This window comes from Suricata suricatta, chromosome X (genome assembly GCF_006229205.1).
Source record: "Suricata suricatta isolate VVHF042 chromosome X, meerkat_22Aug2017_6uvM2_HiC, whole genome shotgun sequence".
Taxonomy (NCBI): Eukaryota; Metazoa; Chordata; class Mammalia; order Carnivora; family Herpestidae; genus Suricata; species Suricata suricatta.
In genome coordinates this window covers 96,488,520-96,513,436 of record NC_043717.1, presented here as the reverse complement: position 1 = coordinate 96,513,436, position 24,917 = coordinate 96,488,520, and the positions used below count along the sequence as shown (strand labels likewise).

Genomic DNA, 24,917 nt, shown 5'->3' with positions numbered 1-24,917 from the left:
CTGGTCACACACACACACACAGAACATCATGTGCCAATGACGACAGAGATCTCTGGAACGCATCTCTAAGTCAAGGAATACCAAAGACTGCCGACAAAGCACCGGAAGCTGGGGGGAGGTCCGGAGCTGGCTCTTCCTCCCAGCCCTCAGAAGGAGCCACCGCTGCCCATGCTTTGGCCTCAGACACCAAGCCTGCAGACCTACATGACAGTATGTTTCCGCTGAGCCACCCGGTTTGTGCTTTGTTCCGGCAGCCCTGGGAAATGTAGCAATGGTGCTGTATTTAGCTGTCTTCCACAGGGCATGCGGTCGTCATGGACCTCGTGGCTTTGGGGATGGTGAGCGGCTCTGTGGAATCCACGAGCTGAGCCTCCCTGACAGAACCGATGAAACTGGCTGTCCCCCCTGCCCAGAGCCTCATGGACTGACAGGGCACGGAGGAGATGGAGGCTGCTCGAAAGGGAGCCTGGGAGGCATGGGAGGGAGAGGCAGGACCACATGCGTGTCCCCGCCACGCAAGGCCCAGGCTGTCCGAAATGCACACGGACTGAGCGGAACACAAGGCTGCAGGGCAGCCCCTCTCTGCAGGTGCTCCCCCAACTTAAGACTCCTCTTCCAGTCCCTTCCCTGGGGGTCTGTCTCACATGCCACAGAGGAGGTCGTAGGGAACCGAAGGCTGAGTATCTACCCTGCTCCACCCCTGCCTCGCCTCCCTGCTCATGGTGTTGCACCACAGAAGTCAAGCTGGTGGGTTTTGTTAAAGTGGGCACGTTATTTGACGCCACGGATTCTTTTTGAAGGGTGGGTTAGAAGCAAAGGTTTGTTTTTAAAGAACTTGAAAACTAAGATGCTCATGTGTTCAAATAAAGCCTGGTTAGCATTTGTCATTTGTCTCTGGGTGGCAACACTTGCCGGATCGCCAGTCGTACACTGGTGACTAAGGGAAAAAAATACGGAATCTAGATTATATGCAGATGTGCTCATGCCTCCCATCAATGTGGAACACGGGGAGATAAATGCTTGCTGACACCCGGAAGCTGGCGGGTCTGAAGCACGAGGCCATCTGCCGCGCTGGAGGGACAGGAAACTTTGCTGCATCAAACCTCTCAACACGGTGTGGCCACTCCGATTCACAAGGGAAAACACAACACGTCTTGTACGGAGCTCAGGCCACATACACTGCAAATACGTGAAAGCCGGCACAGACACAAAATTATTTGCCAAAATCACGGACAGGAAGACAAGGGAACACGCTGTTATCTGTTTTCAAAGGATGTTTCAAAGACCACGCGTGGGAGCTATGGCTTTTTTCGGGTGGAGCAAACTACCCCCACAATCCCTCTCGTGCATCCTGTGCCTCAGGGCCAAGCGCAGCAAACTCAAGCCGGCAGCCCATCCACCAAGCAGATGAATTTAATGGCACAAAGGACTTAGCTTTGGGGTAAAACCGACTTACCTCGTAAGCCTGGGGGCTGGTCAGGCACCTCGCGATGGGACCGCAGCAGGTGGGGAGCGTGGTGGTGAGGGGGGGCCCGCTGTGCGTCAGCAGAGGCTTCAGGTAGCTGTGCCAGTTAAGGAAGAGCCGCGATTCTGTCGTCGCGAATTCTAAAGAGCCACCCATGTGATCACAACCGCCCTCACCGTGCACCTGCAGCTTCAGAGGAAAGCAAAGGGCTTTCACGTATGTCGCTCCTCTCGTCCCCATATTATGTCCATGAGATTGCAAACGGAGGGTTTGTTATGGCCTCTGTTTCGCAGAAATGGAAACCGAGGCTCAGAGAAATCAAGGATCTGCCTAAAGTCATACAGTGAAGCAAAGGGAAAGACCAGTACACAAACCCAGACTGGCGTGATTTGAAGTGCCATTTCCACGGCATCCTAGTGCCTGTCTGAGCTTATTAAAGCCACACGGAAGACAAAATCACTCTCAATTTAGCACTGAAGGAGATATGAAAGAATGTAAAGAGTGGCAAGAAACAGAAAAAGATGAAATATTCTGGTCGCAGAATATAGTAACAAAAATGGTTTTAATCATTTATTGCGAGCTCAGCTGGCCTCCTGAATGAGTTGAAACTTAGTATGAAAGGAAATCCAATTCTAAAACCATTTAGAAAAGGATGTATTGTGAGATCCTCTGTCATAGACTCTCATTTCAGTATTTATTCACTTTCAGAAGATAAAAACAGACATGGTAACATATGTGATACTCAGAAGGAAACGAGAGGGAATCATAACAAAAAGTAGAGAATAGGAGAAAGACACATACTCATGAAAAATGAGGAATAGTGTGGGCGTCTGGGTGACTCAGTCAGTTAAGCATTGTGACTCCTGACTTAGGCTCAGGCCATGATCTCACAGTTCATGAGTTCAAGCCCCGCGTGGGGCTCTGCACTAACAGCACAGAGCCTGCTTGGGATTCTCTCTCTCCCTCTCTCTCTCTCTGCTCCTCCCCTGCTCAGTCTCTCAAAATAAATAAATAAAAATTTTTAAAATGAGGAATAATCCTATATCTATTAAAGAAATTAAAAACCTTCTCATACAAAACACTCGAGGCCCAGGTGACCTCACCGGTAAAAATCTTCCCAGCATTTAAGGAAGAAATGCCACCAATCCTCCAGAAAATAGAAAAGAATAAAAATGCTATCCCCTTCATTTTGTTAAATCAACATTATCTTGTTACAGATATTTGATGGGCATTTCGACAAAAAAAAAACCCATAAGCCAGTCTCACTCATGAAAACAGACACAAAAATCAGACACAAAAGATTATTAGTACACTAAATCGAGTGGTATACACACAGGATGACATATCATGAGTAAGTGAAATTTGTTCCAGCAATGCAAGACTGGTTTAATATTCAACCAATCAGTGGGGCGCCTGCGTGGCTCAGTCAGTTGAACATCAAGTTTGGCTCAGGTCATGATCTTGCAGTTCATGGTTTGAGCCCCACGTCCGGCTCTGCGCTGACAGCTCAGAGCCTGAAACCTGCTTTACATTCTGTGTCTCCCTGTCTCTCTACCCTCCCCAACTCATGCTCTGTCTCTCTCTCAAAAATGAATAAACATTAAAAAAAAAAACTACAATCAACGAAAATCAGCACAATGGCAGATTAGAGGACAAAAAATATATATGATCATCTCATTTGATGCAGAAAACTCATCAGATAATATTCGATACCTCTTCATGATGAAAATTCTCAGCAGACCAGAAATAGAAGGGGCGATTCTTAACTTGATAAAGGCTAGCTCAAAAACCTATAGCTAATATCATACTTAATGGTGAAATATTGAAAAATCTCCTCCTGAGGTCAGGAAAAAGGCAAAAATGTCCAGTATCACCACTTACATTCAACCTTGTACTGGAGAGGTCCAGCCAGTGTAGTAAGATACAAAAAAAAAAAAAAGGGAAAAAATATAAGGAATTAAAAAAGAAAAAATACATAACACACTATTATTCACTTGATTTTATGAACAGCATATCAAAAAAATCTATAAACTATTTGATAATAAGTGAACTTAACAAGATTGCTGGATACAAAGTCAATATCTAAAAATCCCTATTACATACCTACACATTAAGAGAAAATGAGTAGAAAATAAAATAGCATTTGCAATAGCATCAACTACTTAGCGGTAATAAATATAATGAAAGACGTGCAAGACTTGTCACTGGAAATCATAAAACATTAATGAGGGAAATTAAAGATCTAAATAAATGGAGGGGTATACTGTGTTCATGGGTTGGAAGACTCAATATTGTTAAGATGCCAGTTCTCCCCAAATTCATCTCTTGATTTAATACAAAGCCAAAAGTAGTGCGTGCTAGCAGGTTTTCTGGGTGAGTGTGTGTGAGTGTGTGAGTGTGTGTGTGTGCGTGTGTGTGAGTGTATGGCAAGTGGCAAGCTGTCTCTAAAATTTCATCTAAAATTTAGATGAAAATGCAGTGAACCTAAAATAGCCAGGCAATACGAAGGAATAATAAGCCTGTAGGATTTCCCTACTGGATAGCAAGATTTATTAGAAAGTGAGATAATTAATAAAGTGCAGGATTAATGTGAAAAAATGACAATTAGAAAAGAAAGTCCAGATGCGGACCTCCACTTACATGGCCGCCTGACTTACAGCAAAGGCTGCAGCACAGTTCCGAGGGTTAAAGACAGTGTTTTCTTTTTTTTTTTTTTAACTTTTTAAAATGTTTATTTATTTTTTAGAGAGAGTGACACAGAATGCGAGCAAGGAGGGTCAGAGAGAGAGGGAGACACAGAATCAGAAGCAGGCTCCAGGCTCTCACCAGAGCCTGATGCGGGGCTCGAACCCACGAACTGTGAGATCATGACCTGAGTCAAAGTCGACCACTCAACTGACTGAGCCACCCAGGCGCCCCAAGGATAGCATTTTCAATAAATGGTGCTGGGCCAACTGAATTCTCATATAGGAGAAAAGTAAGTCTTGACCCATGCCTCACACCACACACAGAAATTAATTTGTGGTGGATCGAAGACTTAAAATGTGACAGCTAAGACAGTCACACTTTTAGAAGAAAACATAGGACCCTGGAATATAAAGGACTGATCAAGACACAAGAGCACTAAGCAAAAGAAAAGAGTAATAAAGTAAACCTCATTAAACTGCAGAATTTCTGTTTCTCACAGGATGAAGAAATGAAAAGGTGAGCTACAGACGGGCAGAAGACACTGACTGTGCATATAACCGACAAAGAACCCAATTCAGGAACACAGAAAGGACAAGTTAATAATGAAAAGAGAAGATGACTCCATTAAATAATGGGCAAAAGAACTAAACAGACACACTTCATAAAAATCGACATCCAAGCAGCCAGTAAACATATGAAGGGACACTTGGCCTCAACGGCCGTCAGAGAACTGCAAACTGAACCACAGACGGGATCGCGACACGCTCGCTGCAATGGCTAACATTTAAAAGGCCGATGAAAGATCAAGTTTGGGTGGCGATGTGGCACAGCTGGCACTTCCTCAGGTCGCTGGTGGGAGTGCCACTCTGGAAAACTGGCTGGCAAGATCGAGTCAAGTTCAACAATACACCTGCCCTAAATTTTTGTCCTGGGGATATACGCAAGAGAAATGAGTGCTGGTGGTCACTGCAAGAGGCGCCCATCGAGGGTTGACTTTGTAACAGCCCAAAGCGGGAAGCAACCCAAATGCTTCTCGACAGCAGACTGGTGGGAGGAAAAAAACCCAGAATATTCACACTGTGGACCACCACACAGCAATGAACAAATATGAATGACTGGCACAGGAAACGATATGGATAAATGATACATGGCTGAGTGAAAAGAAGCAAGTGATACATAATACAGGATTTGCATCAGATGAAGATGCAAACTCGTGTTGTTAGAAATCAGAATAGTGGGTGCCCTTTGAGGGGGGCAGGGAAGGTACTACTGATTGTAGAGGAACGCAGGCCAGCTTCTGGGGTGCTGGAGATGTTTTCTTTGTTTGTTTTGAGGGAGTGAGGGAGGGGGAGAAAGAAGGAGAGGGAAAGTGAGAGAGAGAGAGAGAGATTGATCATAAGCAGGAAAGGGGTAGAGAGAGAGGGAGAGAAGAGATTCTCAACCAGGCTCTACACTGTCAGCACAGAGCCCGATGTGGGGCTCAAACCCATGAACCAGGAGATCATGACCTGAACCGAAACCAAGAGTTGGGCATTGAAGCAACTGAGAGCTACCCAGGCGCCCCAACATCTTCAGATGGGTAACAAGCACACAGGCGTATACAGAGGTCACAAGCTTTCAGATGGGTAACAAGCACACAGGCGTATACAGAGGTCACAAGCTTAAGATTTGGATATAGTATTTAAGTTATAGCTCAATTACAACAAATAATCTGGCTACACTAAGGAACTCATCATCTAGAGGGATGAATGATTAATTCTACTAGGGGCCTGGGTGTGAAAATTACTGGCTCTTAGTCTAGTAGTACTTAAAAGGGTAGTACTGAATCAAACAAATCTTGGGTTTTACTTCCGTCAGGATACAGAGAAAAGTAAGCTATTATTCTACACTTTCTCTACATCAGGATTACTTGTTTTGTAAATATATTATGCAGAAGATGTACAAAACATTTTATTCAGGAAATATTAAACAATTTTTGTTAAATCAGAGGGATGAGAATGCCCCCAAGAGATATGGGAGTGGCTTATACCCAAAATGCTAAAAATGGAGCCAAAAGTAATGACATAATCATTAAACAATTTGAAAGAGCCAGGATCCGACTGGGAGTCTTAATACAACAGATATGATGGCATTCTTGTTTCCATATAGTAATTTAAGTTTGAGTATTTGCAAAAAGAGATTGTAAAAATCCAGCAAATAGAACATAGTAAGTACTAGCTTCTAACTAAAAGTGCCAAGTGCATTTTTAAAAATTTATTTGGGGGAGTGGCAGAGAGAGAGAGAGAGAGAGAGAGAGAGAGGGAGGGAGGGAGGGAGAATATCCCAATCTGCGCTGACAGCACTAACAACATAGAGCCTGACACGGGGCTCAAACTCACGAACCGTAAGATCATGACCTGAGCTGAAATCGAGGCACCCAGGTGCCCCCCAAGTGCATTTTTCTTAATATTCAAGGCTTCCATCAGAAAGTCAAAAGCAAGGTGAAAGTTTATACACGGTTGTCCCAAACTGCCTTCGGCAGGACACGGACCAGGTTTTGATTCATTCACTAATAAGCCTCAGCTTGAAAGAACTCCATGGTCCCTTTTTCTCGTTCAACTTTCAAATAAGAAATTAATTTTAATAAAGAGTAAGAGATAAAATATTTTTTGAAAGGCATGACTTAAACAGGTCATGGAACAGGACACAAGCCAAAGCAGAGGTATGAAGAGGACAGTTCCGACAGGAGAAGAAAGAGATCTAGTAAACAGCGAAATGCTGGCACCCGTAGCAGAGAGGAAAATCTTCCGGTCTTCTGAAAGGTCGCAGGGGCCTGCCCCTGACTACTGAGGTGTCTAATATTTCTGTGTTTTTCATCCCATCCTCATGCTTTTCCCGAAGGCAGCCTTTCCTCCTTTACCCTAGAGCAAATGCACTGACAAGGACCAACAAACACCTTTTGCAAGATGCACTAAATTAGGTAAAAGACAACGACTGATCAATAAGTAAAGCAATAGATGAGAGAGGGACTATCATAAGGCCTCCTGAGTCCCTTCACACAGACGGCCTCTGCACTAACCAGTCCCTACTGGTTTCATGGGGTTTCAGGGTGATTTATTCGTGTGGGTTTCCTTTAATAGCTTTCTCCATCCGCTCCACTGAAGGGGAAAGGGTAGACCAAACGTGGGTTCTGTACTCCGCTTCCGGAAGCGAATGGTCAAAACAGCTGTTCCGTTAAATTGTAACTGGCCATGTGCACAGTACCGCGTTCCCTCCTCGGTTAAGGATACTTATGATCAAAGTTGTACCATATCCGGAAAAGCCAGGCACTCTCTGCTTTGGTGGTTCTTCTTTCATTTTCTGGAATACCCTGAAAAAAGATAATAATCGATCCATACACCAAGATAAAAGGCACATTTATTTAGAGTCATTTCTTTGTAGACTTGGAAATCCAGCCTACTTCATAGAAGATACTCTATCATGGGTAACATCAGAAATTTAATAGCTTGCATATTGCAGCTTTGGCATATGAAATGGAAATGTTTTTCTCAACACCTCTATTACTCAAGGCTGCCTGCTGATTTATGAGTCTACTGTCATTAAAAAAAAAAATCAATGTGAGATAATTTGTCCCGCAATCTGAAAGACTTACACCCACAATGCGAATTGCATCTCAAGTAGAAAACATCACACCGACATCCCTGTCTGGGGGAGTTGTTTATGGGTCCCAAAAGTAACTGGCGTTTTCAAAGGTGCTACTACGCCCTTAGAACACTAGCAAAATAAAGTAGAAATGCTCCATGGTAGGCGTGGACTGGCCAGAAGGGGAAGCGGACACAGCAAACAGGCCTCTTCTAAAATAGCTTCCCAAACCAAACTGGAGCCTTATTTGTCATGCGGTGTGGTCAGCAGCGGGGGCAGTTAGGTGATCTGGTTCATCTCAGCTGTGACACGGATTGGGCTGGACAAGTCCCTTCTCCTTCCCTTTTAGATTCTGAGTTTTGGTTCTTTCTTGTCCTTCCTGGTCTTCAAACTAAATAAATCTTCCTCTCGGCATGTACCAGAGCATACACAACCTAAGAATGTTTGAGCACGGGCATACTTCCTTTCACAGCGGCACACACAGCTTTGCGGACACACGAAATACCGACCAACAATAGAGCAAACCGAGACACCCACGGGGTTTTGAGGGCAAGGGAAAAATGGTATTTTTTTCTGTGTGTCCCAGCTGGTACTCACCTACCTGGCATTCTCTCTGCATTTCTACTTTTCCTCTGTGGTGACTGAGGTGACAGAGCAGATGAAGGCTTAGGTGGATCGTGACCAGGCATTTGCTTGGTGAGCTGTGTGATATTTCATTCTTGTTTGGGCACAGAAGTGGGGGCGTGGAGGAGCTACTATCCCTTAGAAACTACCCCAAGCAAACTATTCCCAAGCTGAACTGCCGCTCAGCATCATGGGAATTTACCCAGCCTTGTTCCTACAAGTATTTCAAGCCCACAAAACTGCACTTGTAGGGTTCTGACCACAAAAGAAGCAAGTACTTACTATGTTACCTACGCACTCCTCACTCGACAGCTGACAAACCTAGCAGTGAGGAAATGAATCTGAGAAATGTATTTTTTTTTGAACCACACCCTGAAGACAAATAGACCACGGCTTGTTTCAGACAAGAAAAAGAATGTGTTTTAAAAGAGATGTTTTCCATCTTTAAAAACAGAATTTCTTTGATTTGCCATCTAATGCCTTAGGACAGAGTCATGTATTCAGTGGCGCTCAGATGGAGCGGGCGCCTGGGGGCTCAGTTGGTTGAGTGTGTCCAACTATTGATTTCAGCTCAAGTCATAATCTCACAGTATCATGAGGTCAAGCCCCACGTGGGGCTCTGCACTAATCCTGCAGAGTCTGCCTGATATTCATTCATTCTCTCTCTCTCTCTCTCTCTCTCTCTCTCTCTCTGTCTCTCTCTGTCTCACTCTCTCTGCCCCTCCTCTGCTTATGCTCTGTCTCTCAAAATAAATAAAATTTAAAAATTATTTTTAGGGGCGCCTGGGTGGCTCAGTCAGTTGAGCGTCCGGCTTCGGCTCAGCTCATAATCTCACGGTTCGTGGGTTCGAGCCCCGCGTCAGGCTTTGTGCTGACAGCTAGCTCAGAGCCTGGAGCCTGTCTTCAGAGTCTTTGTCTCCCTCTCTCTCTGACTCTCACCTGCTCACGCTGTCTCTCTCACTCTGTCTCTCAAAAATAATAAAACATTAAAAAAGATATTTCTTTTAAAAATTAGTTTTAAAAAAGCAGATAGAACAGGATGGGCTCAGGCTCAGGTTCAGAAGAACAAACGAGAAATGGACACCCAAGATTAAGCCAGAAGGAGGCCCGGGGCAAGAAGTGCCTTCTCCTGAGTGGTCAGGAGTTGAAGACTGCAAAGCTTCCAGGCTGTTCTCAGCTGCTGCTCATCCAATTTGAAAGTTACGCAGTTAGAGCAGCTGGAGAGAGGCTGACATCAGAGACAGGCTTTCATGCTCAAACGGGAGAGGAAAAAGGCTCCCTGTGCCAGAGCAGTCACTTGAAAACCCAGGAACGCTTCAGGGCCCATCCCCTCCATGGCCAAAGCCCAGGCTGGCCCACAGATAGGAGAGCTGTCACCCCTGATAACCACGTGTTGTCTAAAATGTGGTTGTGTCTCTATCAAGCAGTGAGAAAAGCCAGGGATGATGTCCGCTAAAAGCTGGTACAAACAGGACAGGATCTAAATAGCAGTGGCATGAAGTCTACAGTAGACCATTTTCTTTCCAAACGGCTGCACTGTCGACAAAAACACTGGCGACAACACAAATGCATATTTACCAAGTGTTCCTGGTCGGAATCGACACCAACCCTAAAGAAGAAACACAAAAGGCAAATGAGATCTTTGAGGCCGAGACAAGGTCTAGTTCACATTCGTACAATGGCAGGCGGCTTACTCTTCCTACCACGCAAGCGAAGGAATGGTTAATAGCTGCTTGCTTATCTCTGGTTGTGGATGCGGATTTTTGGCTTCTTCCACTTCCCTTAGCCACAGCCTCGATCCTGAGGCAGGCAGGGTCTCCTAATGATTGCCTTTCCTGCAGTCCCACTCACCAGTTGCAGGAAAATAACATTCTCGTCTCCGAACGGAAGCGCACTAGGAGCAGAGTCGGGGAAAGCAGCGCTGCCCTACTTGCTGAAAAGGAGCCACTGGGCAGTTCTGAACACAAGGCTGGCACAATGCAGTTCCAGGAGGGAGCTGCGTGTTTTCGGACCTCTCAGCTCTCATGGCAACGTTCTGTTATGATGACTGAAGAGATGGCCCGCTTACAGTTTTCTTCATAGGCTGATGGACAGATATTACCCTCGGTGCCTCATAATTATCTTTGATCTGCTTAGAATTCCTGCTTTCCGTAACCCAGGGAACAGCTTCGTTATGAAGCTCTCTTGGACTCGCCTCTCTCCCCTAAACACCAGCGCCCACCCAGTCTGTCCATTCTCTCTCTAAACTGCTGCTCACATCTCTCCTTTCCATCCCAACTGCTCAGGTTCAGGCCTCATTCTGAGTCACGAGGTCTGTGGTAGTTGGGCTGAAAGGTTGTCCAGCTGCCAGGCTGTCCCCTAGAGTTAGGTGTCTAAAGCATGGAACTCACTGGGTCACTCCCCTGGCAAAAGACTCCAAGAGTGGCGTACAACCAACAGGGACAAGTCTAAAGCCCTTTGGGTGGCACTGGAGACTCTCTACAAACTAGCGACCCCTGCCACTCCGACCTGCCTCTCCCCTCTCACTTCCCCTCATTCTCTTCGACATACCCTACATTAGCCATACCCACCTACTTCTCTCCCCAACCCCTGTCCTCACCTGAGCCTCCATGCCTTTGCTCAGGCCCCTTCCTCTATCTGAAACATATGGTCCTTCGTGTTTTCCCGACTCTTTTTTTCTAACTCCGAACCAATCATTCTAGAACCCCTGCAGATGGAATCATTCTTTCCTCTATGCTTCTATAGCACTTTCTAGATTCCTCTATTAGAATACTTAGCACAGTAGAGTATAATTATTTACCTGTCAGTCTCCCCAAATAGACTGTGAGCTCCTTGAGGGTAAAGGCCATGTCTCAATTCATCTCTATATCCCCAGAGTCTAGCACAGTACCTGATACACAATAGGTGCTCAAATGTTTATCCATTAAGGTCACTACTATAGACAGCACAGACAAAAGAGCAGTGAGAAGCCATAGCAGTAGCATCTCAGAATACGAACACACCGAGGGGAGGAAAAGGATGCAAGATCTCATCTAGAAGGCAAGTGAATCATGGTCAAGTACTTGAAAACAGACAGCCATGAACAGATTCATAATTCAAAGAAAGGCTCGATTCTTCTGTGTTAAATGGCCAGAGCTGCTGAATACCTTCTTAGCCATATTAAACTCTGGACACATTTGTGCACATAAGGTGACATCTAGTGGTCTTGGAGATAGCACATTTGTAACACTCAGAACGTTACTGGAAGCCAGTACAGTGTACTAAACATTTCTAGGGCATTTACTCTGTGCCAGGCACTGTGCTAGGCACAGGGCATAGACACGAATGAGCCACCGCCTCTGCCTTCAAGGAGGTCACAGACGAGCGGGGGCCACAGAAACAAATAGAACGCAATCCCCAGGGCCTCTGCAGTCTAGCAGAGCTGGGCTCTGGTCTGGTCCTGGCGCCTTCCTAGCTGTGGGAACTCGGGTTATGCAGCCCATCGAATCTCAAGTTTATCACCTGGAAAATGGCGATATTATCCGCCACCTGGAGTTGATGCAAGGATTACATGAGATAATGTATCTAAAGGTTTTAAAGGTGTCTGATGTGTCACTTCATCCTCACTAAATAGTGGCTCTCACAGCACCACCGTCATCACGAGGCTGACCGAAGGAAGCGTCGTCATAGAGATACCCGCAGGAAGCACCCAGAAGAGGGGCTTGGCCGGAAGAGGGCAAAGGGAGGAGGCGTCTGAGCTGTGCTATTTCCTGGGGGTGAAGGAGAATTCCAGGCAGAGGAAACAGAGGAGCCAAAGCTCGGAGACAGAGGAGGGCCAAGCGTGTGCGGGAAATGACAGCGAGCCAAATGTGACTGTCACACGCCACGTGAAAGGCCGTCGGGATAGCTGGCTGGCTGGCTCTAGCTCACTGAGGACCCTTTGTCCGCACAACAGCTGGAGTGATCCTTTCCCACCATAAAGCAGATCATGTCACTCCCTTGCTTTAAAATCTTAGGAGATTTCCAACCAGATTTTAAAATCCAAACTCCTCATCACATCCTATGAGACCAGAGAGCAGGGCTTCCCAAACTCCGGCCCAGAGGTCACACCTGGCACACCTCCTGTTTGGTTAGAACACAGCCATCGCAACTGATTTACGTATCGTCTATGGCTGCTTTCATGCTAGAGCTGAGGAGTGGAGACAGAGACGATAGGGCCTGCAAAGCCTAGAATATTTACTATCTGGCCCTTTACAGGACACATTTGCCAACCCCTACCCCTGTAGGGTGGTGCCCACCTCATTTCCTACCTACCCTTCAATCATTATTTCCAGCCACGTGAACTTTCTTTCTGTTCATTAAACAGGCGAAGTTTGTCCTGCCTCAGGGCCTTTGCACGTGCTTTCCCCACTTCCTGGACCACTCTTCTTCTTGTTCACTGTTTAACTTGCAGTGTCTTGTTGGTCAGGTAGGCTGAGCTCAAATGGAACTCAAGAGGCCTTGGCTTGCCTCTGTGTATAAAGTTCACTCTATGCCCAGTCACGATCACACTCCTGTGTGTCATCACAGCATCTAATATCATCTACACTGTTTCCTTCATTTATTCGTTGACTAGCTTATTGTCTGTCTTCTCCCACTAAAGGGAAGACTCCACGAGACCAGGGACTGTCCCTGTCTTATTGTTACCACTATACCTCTCCCTCCAGAGCAGGGTCTTTTAACCTTTGCATTACTGATATTTTGACCCGGACGGCTGTGGTGGGGCATGGCTCTGTGCACTACAGATGTTTAGGGGCATCTTTGGCCTCGGCCCACGAGATGCCAGGAGCAGCCTCCTCTCTCTGATCATGACAATCAAAAATGTTTCTGGACGTTGCCAAATGCCTTCCCACAGTCCACTTGAGAACCAGTAAGTCAGAACCTAAAACAGTGCCTGGTACATGGTTGGGATTGATTGGTATTCATCGAATGAATGACTAATGCTGTGTGAAGAGCCGTACAGCCATTAGCTCACTGAATCCTCACGACCAGCCTGGAGGAGGCACGTACTCTCACACCCATTTTACAAATGAGGAATCGGAGGCTCGTGAAGGCTGAAGAACTTGCCTGAGATCACAGAATTGGTGAATGAAGGAGCAAGAACCCAGAGTCAAATCTAAGTCTGCGCGCACCTTAAACGTTAAGGGCTTCCTCAGCATCCTCAAAGTTGTACCAAATTTTAGGCGAGGGAAAAGAGACTTAAAATCCAGCCTCTGCTTGCAAAGAGGCCAAAAAATCCCCAAAACAATCACAATAAGAACTAACCCAAGACTGTAAGGCAATGCATATAATTAAATGCCAAACTCTGCTACTGGACGGGCAAGATGGGCCAAAGCACTTGCAAAGCTGGTGAGATCGATTCAACTCTATGACAAGAGGTGTCTTCCTTGGGAGCGGGGCTAAGCATGGGTATTTTTGTGTGAAGGACAGTCAGGAAACAGAACAGACTCTACTAGACAGAATTGTTTTTCATAAATTTTCTCATATTTAATTATGTTCTTCTCAGTCGACTAAGGAACAATCATCACCTATAAGTTCTTAAGAAAGGAGTTTAATCCTTCCAAAGTTTAACACCCTCCTTTCTCGATGCAGCACAGTCCATGAGAAAGGGGAGACTGCTACTCTCTGTCTGCTACTTAATTCTCCGTATGACCTTGAACAACTTAAAAACTTTTAAAGCCCCTATTTCCTCACTTGCACAATGGGGGTATTGTGATTAGATAAGTATGTGAACTGTACTTGGCACAACGCCCAGCACATAGCAGGTCCTCAATAAATGCCAGGACTTCCCTGAAGTCATAGTCAGGACCATAAGAACATTATTTTCTATTATATACAATGATAGAACGGAAATCAGAAGAAAGGAGTTTGAGTAGTAAAGAGAAATAAAGACAATGATAACACTCAAAGTGTGATTTAGGGCTGGCTGGGCTTTAGAATGTTTAAGAGCGATACATGGCAGAATGAAAAGCATGGAGAAGAGATTTTATAAAGTGTGAAATACCGTTCTCTCTAATGAACCCTACACATTCTAGAGGCTCAGGAGAAGGTCTAAGAAGTTTCAGCCAAACGCAGAACGAAAATCTACAAAAGCTTTAGCAACACAGGGTGCTGTATCCATGGAAACAATGCAGAACTCTTGAGATACAGGGAGCTTTCCAAATGAATACATTAACGAGTGTGCATTTAACACTAACCCTTCACAGTCTTGGCTTCGGATTGTCAGGCTAGTGAATGGTGATCCTAAAGTTGGGAAAGAATGATAAGGTCTAGGACTAATGAGGGTTGGGGTCAGCTGGACTGTCTCATATGCTGCAGATAAGAAGAAACATTTCTGATCTGCCTTAAACATATGCATATCCTTTGATTAAGCAATTCCACTCTTAGGAATGGATCCTAAGGAAATGATCAAACAAGCACACAGTGGTGTGTACATTTATGAATGTTCACACTGTTAATGGTAATACTAATAGCAACGTCCTCAAGTTAATGGTAATACAAAAACCCTAGAAACAATGCAAAAGCCCAAAGACAGTGATTTCTTTAAATAACTTATGATGTACTCAGCCATAAAGTTATGACGTAAATATATTTACTAACGTAAATGTCCGTGCTGGATCACATTTATCAATCGCTTTACAAGAAGACCTGTAGTGTTGCCCCTTAAATATACATAATGCACAGCAAGAGATCTTGGAAGGAAATCTCTACATGTGGGAACAATGGTTTTCAACTTTCTTCTGCACATTTCCCATTTTCTCTGTCCTATGCTATATACTTTTTTAGAGGAAAAATACAGCATACATTCGTCAAAGCTTGAAATTTTCTCATTATTTAAAGACACCCCCCCCCCCGAATTTGGGTTTAAAGTTAAAATGAGGTCCCCAGGCACTACCTACCTTATATGCAAGCACGACAGCATGGCGGTGGTGCCACCGCCAAATACCCACACGGTAAAAAACACAATCAGAAGGGTGGTGCTGAACATCATCTGCCGGGCGTACGTTGCGGTGTCTCGAATGGCCAGAGCGAACGCCATTGCTCCGCGGAGGCCTGTCAGGGAATGGGAGAGGTTCCCTCAGCAACCCGCTACCGACGCGAGCCTCGTCAGTTCAGCGAAACAAGGCGTGTTCCGAGAACTCAGAAGCAGGCGGACAAATACGTGAGTGACGTTGACACACAAAAGCAGATACAGATGAAGAAGAGTTAGTAGATGATACTGACACGCGCTGACCTCTTAATCCTAGTCACAGTCTTAGTTTTAGGTTTACATACATGGAAACCCACTCTTTCTTGGTATGTAGTCCTGTGAGTTTTGACAGTGCGCACAAGTGTGTGACCACTATCACGACCAAGATACAAGGTGGTGTCATCGCCCCCACTGCACCCCCGAATTCCTTGGGGCCACATCGTTTTAGCCCTTCCTCTGTCCCCCTTGCCAAACCCCTGCCAACCACGAGCTATTCTCCATCACTATGCTTTTGTCCTTTCTGAGACAGTCACCTCTCGGGACGGGCTTGCTTCACTCAGCACGATGCCTCGGGGGTTCATCCACGTTGCTGCGCTTACTAACGGCTTCGTGTGTTCGGGCTAAGGTACACGGCCTCGTGCACACCCTACAGTCTGCCCGTTCGTTCCCCTGCTGGGCTACTTCCAGATTTGGGGAATTGTGAATACAACTGCCATTAACACATAACAGGTTTCTGTGTGAAAAGACATTAATCTTGATCTTCTCCACCACCGTGTGCTGCATTTCTGAACTAGGAATTTGAAACCAGCAAAAAAATATCCTCACAGACAGGAATGGGACACTATAAAAAGAATTTTCTATTGGAGGTTGCAACTTGCACATTTAAGGGAGTCTCATATTACTAGCACATCATTTCCATTTAAAATCAAGCTGGCATATGTGCCGGGAGTAGTTTCTTGGAGTGGGCTAAGAGAGGGAAAGTTACAACTTACCAGCAAACATCATCATGTGCTGAAAATTGGATCCGATCTTGCTTCTTCTACCCAAATTAAGTAAGAGGGACAAGGGGTAAATATTAGCAGCTCTTCCCAAGAAAATAGCAACCTAAAATTAATAGGTTAAGGTGAATTTCTTTTGACGATTAATATTATTTAGATGACACGTTCAAGATGGTGAAAGGCTGTTTTCAGAAGCTCAGTCTCTGACCGTCTTTTGCTTCCATTAACAGAGCAGTCTGATGGAACTTTCTGCACTGGCGAACATTAATGTTCTGTATCTGCACTGTCCGACATGCTGAGCGCCTGAAATGTGGCTAGTGTGACAAGGAACTAACATTTCAATTTTATTTCACTGAAACAAACTTAAACTTAAATAATTATATATGGTGAATTGCTCCCAAATTGGACAGGGCAGCTCTAATGTATAGGAAACTCATCAGATGAATAGAAATGTGTTTAAGACCTAATCCTCCTTGGGACACCCGTAAGATGATTAATACACTGGGTTAAGTCATCTTATCGGTCAGTGTTGGCGGGAGGGAGAGCAATGGTGACGAAGCTTGCCCTCATATCCTCCGAACAAAGAAGAGGGCAGCTCTCGCCCTTCCGACCACAAAGTTCCTGCTTCAAAGGGAAGGCTTCACGGGAATTGAGACTGGTTTTAACTAGAAACCAATCCTGGTGTCTTTTTGCCCAGTTCGCTGCGGTAGAGACTCCGGCTTTGCAATTACATTCTTTATTTCAGGTGTCATAATGCAGTCTCCACCCCATTTTCTAAACGGAATATAAAGGAACATTTAAGAGGAAAAACAAAACCAGGCAGGGGGAGCAGGGGGACAAGAGAAAACAAACCAGGTGGAGTAAACAGTGCTGACCTAAGTAACGCTGGAAGTGGATGGAGTCTGTAAGACTAAAGGCATGAGGAACTGCACATAAGCATCATACGCCCGTTGCTAAAGTCGTTTCCCTGGGGAGTACTGGGTACCAGTTCTGATGCTCCTACATGTGCTGGGATGGAACGATTAAGTGAACAGGATGGTGGACATGGGGGAGCCAGGTTTCTCACTGCTGGAATCAGAGTTCACAGATCAAGAAGAGGAGGCCATCATGATGCATGTCATCACGGACTACAGTTGGAGACATCAGTATGGACTCATGCTTAGCTTAGTGGACGTAGAGATGATTCCATATATATTTATAGATATATGTACATATAGGAGCAAGCATATATGTACATATTTCCTGCCTGCATCAGCCAAGAGTGCCTAGAAGCCAGGACATCTCGATGGCACTGAATACACTACTGCCCGGATCCTGGTTTCTAATACCATTCCCCAACAAAAGGAACCAGGGATCCTTGGAAAAATGGCTGACTCAAAGCTAGGGCAGAAAATATACAAGATGAGTATGAAGCATCTTCCCTAGAAAGTAAGGAAGTGTTCAAAAACTGCCTGAGTGGCTCAGTTGGTTAAGCATCTGACTCTTGATCTCAGCTCAGGTCTTGCTCTCAGGGTCGTGAGTTCAAGCCCTACTTTGGGCTCTGCACTGGGTGTGAAGCCTACTTAAAAAACAAAACACTTTGGGGCCCCTGGGTGGTTCAGCTGGTTAAGCGTCCGACTCTTGGCTTTAGCTCAGGTCACTATCTCACAGCTGGTGGGTTTGAGCCCTGCGCTATGCTCTGCGCTGACGGTGAAGAGCCTGCTTGGGATTCTCTCTCTCCCTCTCTCTCTGCCCCTCTCCTGCTTGTGCTCTCTCTCAAAACAAATAAACAAACGTAAAAAAATTTCAAAACACATAATGAAGGCGGTGTGTCAAAGGGACAAAGTACCCACTGGAAGTGTTCCTTCCAAGTGGCCAAAGCTGGAATAGCCTGGGCAACAAAATTGTAAAAAGTAGTAATCTATCATAATCCAAAGTATAAAGTAAACATCATGAGTCCATACTGATAGAAATGACAGTGAAACAATGAACGGAGAACAGATCAACAGACCAACACCCCATGGAAAGAAGTCCTCGAGGAGGCGGAATGTAACGCCCTGCTCCCTGCGTGTGGGCTGCATGGGGTGACTCCCTCCCAAGCGGTACGATACAGAAAAGGGGCAAATGAGTAGCTTTACAGGGCAGCGACCTGCCAAACACTATCTCTGGACATGCCTGGAAGTACGCAGCCTCGATACAGGGTGAGGAGCATGGCACCTTGCGTCTGCGTCTTCCTCCCACAGAATGCGTAACGCTAGTCTAACCGTGGGGACGACAGCAGACAAATTCTGTTCGGGACACATTCTGCAAAACATTAGACCAGTAGCCCCTCAAAACTATCAAGGGTCATCAAAAACAAGTTTGCAAAACTGTCGCAGTCGACCAGAACTTATGGAGGCATGACAACTGAATGAAAGGTGGCATCGCGGATGGAATTTTAGACTAAAAAAAGGCCATTAGGGAAGAATTCTGAGAATCTGAATAAAGTATGAGCTTCAAGTGATGGACCTGTCAATCTTAGTTCATGGATCATGACAAGCGTACCATGCTAACGTGAGATGTTAGTAATGGGGGAAGCTGGGCGTGGGGCCTGGGAGAGCTCTCTGCATTGTCTTCACGATTTTTCTGAAAATCCAAAACTACTCTAGAATACAAAGGCTATTAAAAATAGTGATTCCATGGGGAGCCTGGGTGGCTCAGTCGGTTAAGCATCTGACTCTTGGTTTGGGCTTAGGCCATGGTCTCCTGGTTTCGTGAGGTTGAGCCTGCTTGGGATTCTCTCTCCTATCTGCTTCTCCCTCACTTGTGTGGTCTCTGTATCTCTCAAAAATAAATAAATAAACTTAAAAAAAGTGATTCCTTGAAAAAATAACAAAACATGTGGGGCACCATGGTAGTGACAGCGAGTTATATCCCCAATACCTACCCTTCCCTTCCTCTCTAGGAGATGCTCCTGACCTCCACCCCCAACTGTCATCTGTGCACACAGGCATCTAGATAAAGAATGTAATTCCCAGCCTCTCCTGCACATAGGGATAACTCAACAGCTGTTAAGTGGAAGTGACGTGTACCTATTCTGGGTCACGTACTTAACAAGAATCGGCAGACACAGGGCTGAGCCGCCGTGGCCCCTACAAAAAAGGGCAGTTCCCTAAGGATGGCTGTGGGAAGGCTACTCGGGTCCCTAACGACTTCGAGAAGCAGAGCTGCCACACCAGGTCAGACTTTTACACGAGAAAGAAAGACAACTTCTACCTTGCTTAAACCTGGGTTCACCTGGGTCACTGTCACATAAAACCAAACCTCCATCCTGACTAATAGAGCCAGCAAGGGGACAACTGTCTTCTGGTAAAAGTCCATTTTCACGGTCGGCTTTTGTATTGAGGAACCTGAATTCCTGGCAGACGCAGAGACCTGTGGAGAATATTTAGCCTCTTCCTGGATAAGTACCATGGATCAAGCCACCTGACTGCTCAAAAAATTCTCAAAGACTAGCAGGATATGAGGCTACTGATCTCCAGGGAGTCCTCCAACTAGGGTTCTTCTCTTACTAACAGGGTTTTCTCTTTCTCACCTGAAGTTCACTCCCAGAAAACGGAAACACTACAGAATGGCATTTGAGTAATGCCTCACTTTCTCATAGAAATGGTACTCAAAGAGTTTTATTTTTAAAAATATTTCTGGCCATCCCTTTGGCAGAAACTTCATTCTGAAGCAGTTTTTCAAACTATTTCTTTCGGAAACCAGTAATTCAAACAACCCCCTCTCTAATCACACTCTCTGCGTCCAGGTTTCACGTTCAGCTATCCTGCTTGGACGGTTTCCCCGCCTCCCTGGGGCCTCTCATCCAGAGTCCTCAACTCCTCCCTCAAACAACCAGTCCAGCCTTCTCCCTTCTTTACTTCCGTCCTCAGCCACATCTTATTAACTTGCTTCCCCGGGGCGCCTGGTGGCTCAGTTGGTTCAGTGTCCGACTCTTGATTTTTGGCTCAGGTCATGATCTCACAGTTTGTGAGATCGAGCCCCTTGTTGGGCCCATGCTGACAGCACGGAATCTGCTTGGGATTCTCTCTCTCCCTCTCTCTTTCTGCCTCTCCCCCACTCATGCTCGCTCTCTCTCTCTCTCTCTCTCTCAAAATAAATAAACTTTAAAAGAAGAAATTTAAAAAATAACATTCTTCCATGTATCCTGCGCTCATCTGCCCCTCTCTAGGATTTCCCTGCAGTCACTGGACTAAACCCCAAATCTGGAAGGACCCATCTCGCTCCTCATGCTCCCAGGACAGATGCTCCTGGACAAACTAGTACAACAGGGCAGGCAGGTTCTACTCTTAGAATCTATTCCTCAAACCCGAAAGGGTCCTTAATACTGCTCAGCAATCCTACTGTATTTCTGTGCTCAACTCTCACTCCCTCCCTCGCTCGCTCTCTACAACTATTTCCAAACCTCCTCAAAACTCCTATGACCTGTGGACAACAGCCTCTAAGATGGCTGCCGATGACCCGCAAGCGAGCGAGCCTGGGGAGGATCTTCCACCTCAGTCAAGTCCAGAGAGTGCAGCGCCAGCCCAGAGCGAGACAGTAACCTCACAAGAGATCTCTGTGCCAGAACCCAGCTGGGCTGCTCCCGGATTCCTGACCCCCAGAAACCGTGTGAGGTAATACACGCTTGTTGTTTGAAGCTGCCAAGTTCTAGGCTAATTTGTTATACAACAGAAAACCGAGACGGGCCCCTGCTCCCACGTCCTCCGCAGGTGCTCTCACCTCCTACGCTAGAGTAAAAATAGAAGCCAGCAGCCAGGAGTGCCACCTTGCACATGCACCGGCCTCTTCACACGCCCTGTCCTCTCCTGGGACGGTGGTGGGGCTGTGCCTCCTCCCTCTGGAGGCCAGCCCCTCTCCACGTGGGTTACATTCCGTTTTCTCCTGCTCTGTCCCAAGGCCGGCACTCGCCTTCATGTGCTCGGCTTTTCCGATTCGACTGCTTTTTAAAGACAGAGACAGAAGCAAGCAGTCTCCTTCAGCCTCTCGCCATCCTGCAACTACTGCCTCATGGAGCAGACGGCTAACTCTTCCCCAGGGCCCGCTCTTCCCTTCTCCCCTGCAGTGACAGAGGACAGTTTTATTCCAGGGGACTGCTGGAGGGTTGGGTGGAGACTCTCTTCTGTCATTTTGGCCTGGGTCATCAGTGCACTCAACAAGAATGAGAAGAGAATGGAATACAACAGAGTAGCAGAAAGAGTTGAAAGCATTATTTGTCTTACTCAGAGGAAAATTTCATACATTTAAATGTATTCTTATCAACCGCCCCTCCAGAAAACAAGTGTGAACCTCAAGTGAAAAGAAGTTTTCAAAACAGAGCACATAATAAAGGATACAAATGCGCCTACTACAAATGTCGGGTTAAAGACATGGTTCTGGAAGGTGAACAGTGTCAGTCCCATGTAGGAGAAGATGAAATTCTCCGCCAAGAAATTGAGAAGCTCAAACAACTGAAACGAAATTTTAAAAGGTTAGTCCAGTAAATGCATCGCATTATGTCATTTGAAAACATGAAGTATCACTAAGATAATGAAGCAGACACTTCGCCCATGTAAAGCTCATCTTCATCCCCAAAATATGTGCCTCAGGGGGGAGCGAACATAGAGAGGACATTTCTGGTCCCACAGAAAGAGCCAGAAATGTTGCCTCCACACATCCCTCCATCGGCTTCCTTTGTCCAATCCCCATGTTCGGTCACTCCCCTCTTCCTCCCCCAAACATTGTCAAGCCTCCTCTGGGGAGGTGCCCTGCGGTCCCCGCCACTGCGTTAGTCTGGCTTCCTGGCTTTCATCATCGCCTGCCCCTACTGCTGTAAAGAGCCCCTACCTGTACCCCTGCCACCCCCTTCCTGCCCCCTCACCAGGGGGTCTCTCTCACTATGCCAGTTTGAAGAAACCTCCCTCTTTTAGGCTCCAAGATCTACTTCAAACTCTTTTCTCTTGGCGTTAAATGCTTCGTGACACCTCTTGCCTCACCGCCTCCTGTGATTTCACTTTTTATGTGGGTCTTGGCCCCCATTCAGGGAGTAGGGGCTTGCACGCTATAGCGTGTGCTCTGTCCCCGCCCCGGCTGCCTGCCCATCCCCACCCGTTCACCCCACTGCCTGCCAAGTGTTACTGACACGGTAGCGATTCAAGATTTGCCGAACGAATGAAGTCCAGGCCCTCTGTAATCCAGCATCCATTGGTCTATCCCGATTATCTACCACCACTCTTGAACATGAGCCCGCTGGCCCACTAAACAAGGTAGTGGTTAAGTAACACTATGGGCCCAGGGGTCAAAATGCCTTGGCTTAAATCCTGCTTTTCCCGCTTGCTGGCTGTGTAGCTTTGGGCAAGTTAACCTTTCTAACCTGGGGTTGCCTCATTCTTGAAAAATGGGAATTAAAAATGGAAGTAAGTATATATTTCATTTCCTTTAAGTGACTTGATATACTATTACTATTGGTTACTTACTTGCTTAATTATAAAGCTAAACTTTTTTAGTTCAATAGCTAAAACAGTTTTTACTATGTGCCTGGTACTATGCGCGGAACTTCTACAAGCATTATCGCGCTTAAATCTCACAACTCCACGAGGTGGGTACTATGACTATCCTCACTTCAAAGATAGTAACACTGAAGCACAGAGAAGTTATGTAACTTGCCCCCGGACACAGAGCCAGCAAGTACTGGAGCCAGGATTTGGAACAACACAGATTCTCTGCTTAATCCACAACACCAAGGGTGGGCAAACATTTCCTGGGAAGGGCCGAAGAGAAAGTAAATATCTGAGGCTTTGCAGGCCACACGGTCCCTGTCACAGGCACTAAATTTTGCCACCGCAGCACAAAAGCAGCCACAGACTACCAAAAAAAAAAAAAAGGGTGTGTGGCAGTGTGCCAATAAAACCACTAGTGGTCACTGAACTCGGCATTTCATTTCACTGTCATGTGTCACAAAATATTGTTCTTCTTTTGATCTGTTTCCAACCACTGAGAAATACCAACATTGTCCTCAGCTCAGAGATCTTACCGGCAGGTCTGGCCGTTGACGGCAACCCCTGTGCCTTCCATTCACTAACGTTACCTACTTTTTGTTCCCGCCTTTACTGGCATGGTTGCCCCTGTGGCTTTTTTCCTTATGCTTGTGGTTTTTCTATGCTTTTCTGAACCTTTCCTATCTTTCTAGGTGTACCGTTTCTCCTAGGATTGTTGTCTAGCCTCTTCAGGCCGCAAACCACTTCTCCACTTCTCTGACCTCTCGTATGACGTACCATCTGAAACACACAATCTGGAAGTTCTAGTAGTCTGGGATTCTGGTTTTTTTACTCTTGTACAAGCTTCGTATCACCAACAAGACTGGAAACTCCTGCTTTGTCGTCTCTGCACTCCCCACCCCATTGCCTAGAAAACCGCAGGACACTCCATGATGATTTTCCTCCCTACACTTACTGCAGTGACTGAATTTGTAAAAAGGGATCTGTAGCCCCAACGTATACGCTTGGGGACGAAAAGTCTAATCTCTTTTGAGGAGTTAGAAAACAAGCACAGGTTCATATACTACATTTGTGGCTCCAGAAGAAAGAAGAATGAGGACATTTGCTCCTGCTTTGTCAGGATCCTTTCTAGGGTAATCTCCCTGCATTCTAATCATTTGGCAAAAACAGAAACCTTCGATTTCTCAATATGATCAGGACCAGCTATGTGTTGGTTTCTACCCCAGACATTACATATTGTTCATCCACTTGTTCCATATGCTTCGTGAGACTAGAAAATGCTGCGCCAATTTCCTTTAGGGTTCCCTTCAAATACCCCGCACAACTGATCCTTCGGAGCCGTAGGCAACCCAACCCCAGTGGAGCTGACGGCGCTGGGAGCACAGCAGCCGCACGGCGCCCGAACGGAAGTCGATCTCCTGTCACCCGGCAGCAGATCCAGTCAGATCAGAAATGAATCTCATTCCTACCGCCCAGCGGTACTTCTAGTCAGACCGGAATGAACGTCCAGAATGTTCCTCTTAGGAAAACGGGGCAAGGGAGCTAACTGATCACTGGAGACATGATCATGACGGCCCCTCGCTATTCTGCTGAACTATCTCCACTCTAAGAGCTCATCCATTTCTAGAGTCGAAGCAAGAGAAGCTGAAATGAGTAGACTTTGTTTGGAACTGACTAAAGATGATTTTTCAATTAAAAAAAAAAAGAGGGAGAGAGACTTCTGTTTTGCTGCAAGGAGGAAAAGTTTATTCACAAATTGTAAAGTTTCTCTTACCTGTTTAGTTCTATGCTGAGACTCTGTGGACAGATTGTTGTACGTATAATGGGCCTGTGTGATGCCACAAAACAACACTGCAACCACACCTATAAAGACAACAACAAGTTCCAAGTTCACATCAAAGGAGAATTCCCGACTTTCAGAGTGAGGCTTTGACGTTACAGACGATCGTCATCTCAGAGTTCACATTTCCAGTGGTCACTTACTTTGTTAAGAGGAGCCACGTCCGTGAAAAATCTTTTATACTGTAAAGTAACCG

The 24,917-nt window shown here is 45.9% G+C and overlaps 1 protein-coding gene across 3 annotated transcripts in view; it reads right to left on the bottom strand.

Moving 5' to 3' along the window:
• The window catches only part of SLC9A6 (solute carrier family 9 member A6), a 52,806-nt gene that overhangs the window by 4,677 nt on the left and 23,212 nt on the right, over positions 1–24,917 (bottom strand). For all 3 annotated transcript variants that reach the window (XM_029930160.1, XM_029930159.1, XM_029930161.1), the window contains 7 exons: positions 24,656–24,744; positions 21,742–21,855; positions 16,379–16,490; positions 15,316–15,469; positions 9,977–10,007; positions 7,423–7,502; positions 1,457–1,562 (listed from right to left, as the gene is read on the bottom strand). In XM_029930160.1, the coding sequence (XP_029786020.1) occupies positions 1,457–1,562; positions 7,423–7,502; positions 9,977–10,007; positions 15,316–15,469; positions 16,379–16,490; positions 21,742–21,855; positions 24,656–24,744 (686 nt within the window). The remainder of the gene's footprint in view (positions 1–1,456; positions 1,563–7,422; positions 7,503–9,976; positions 10,008–15,315; positions 15,470–16,378; positions 16,491–21,741; positions 21,856–24,655; positions 24,745–24,917) is intronic.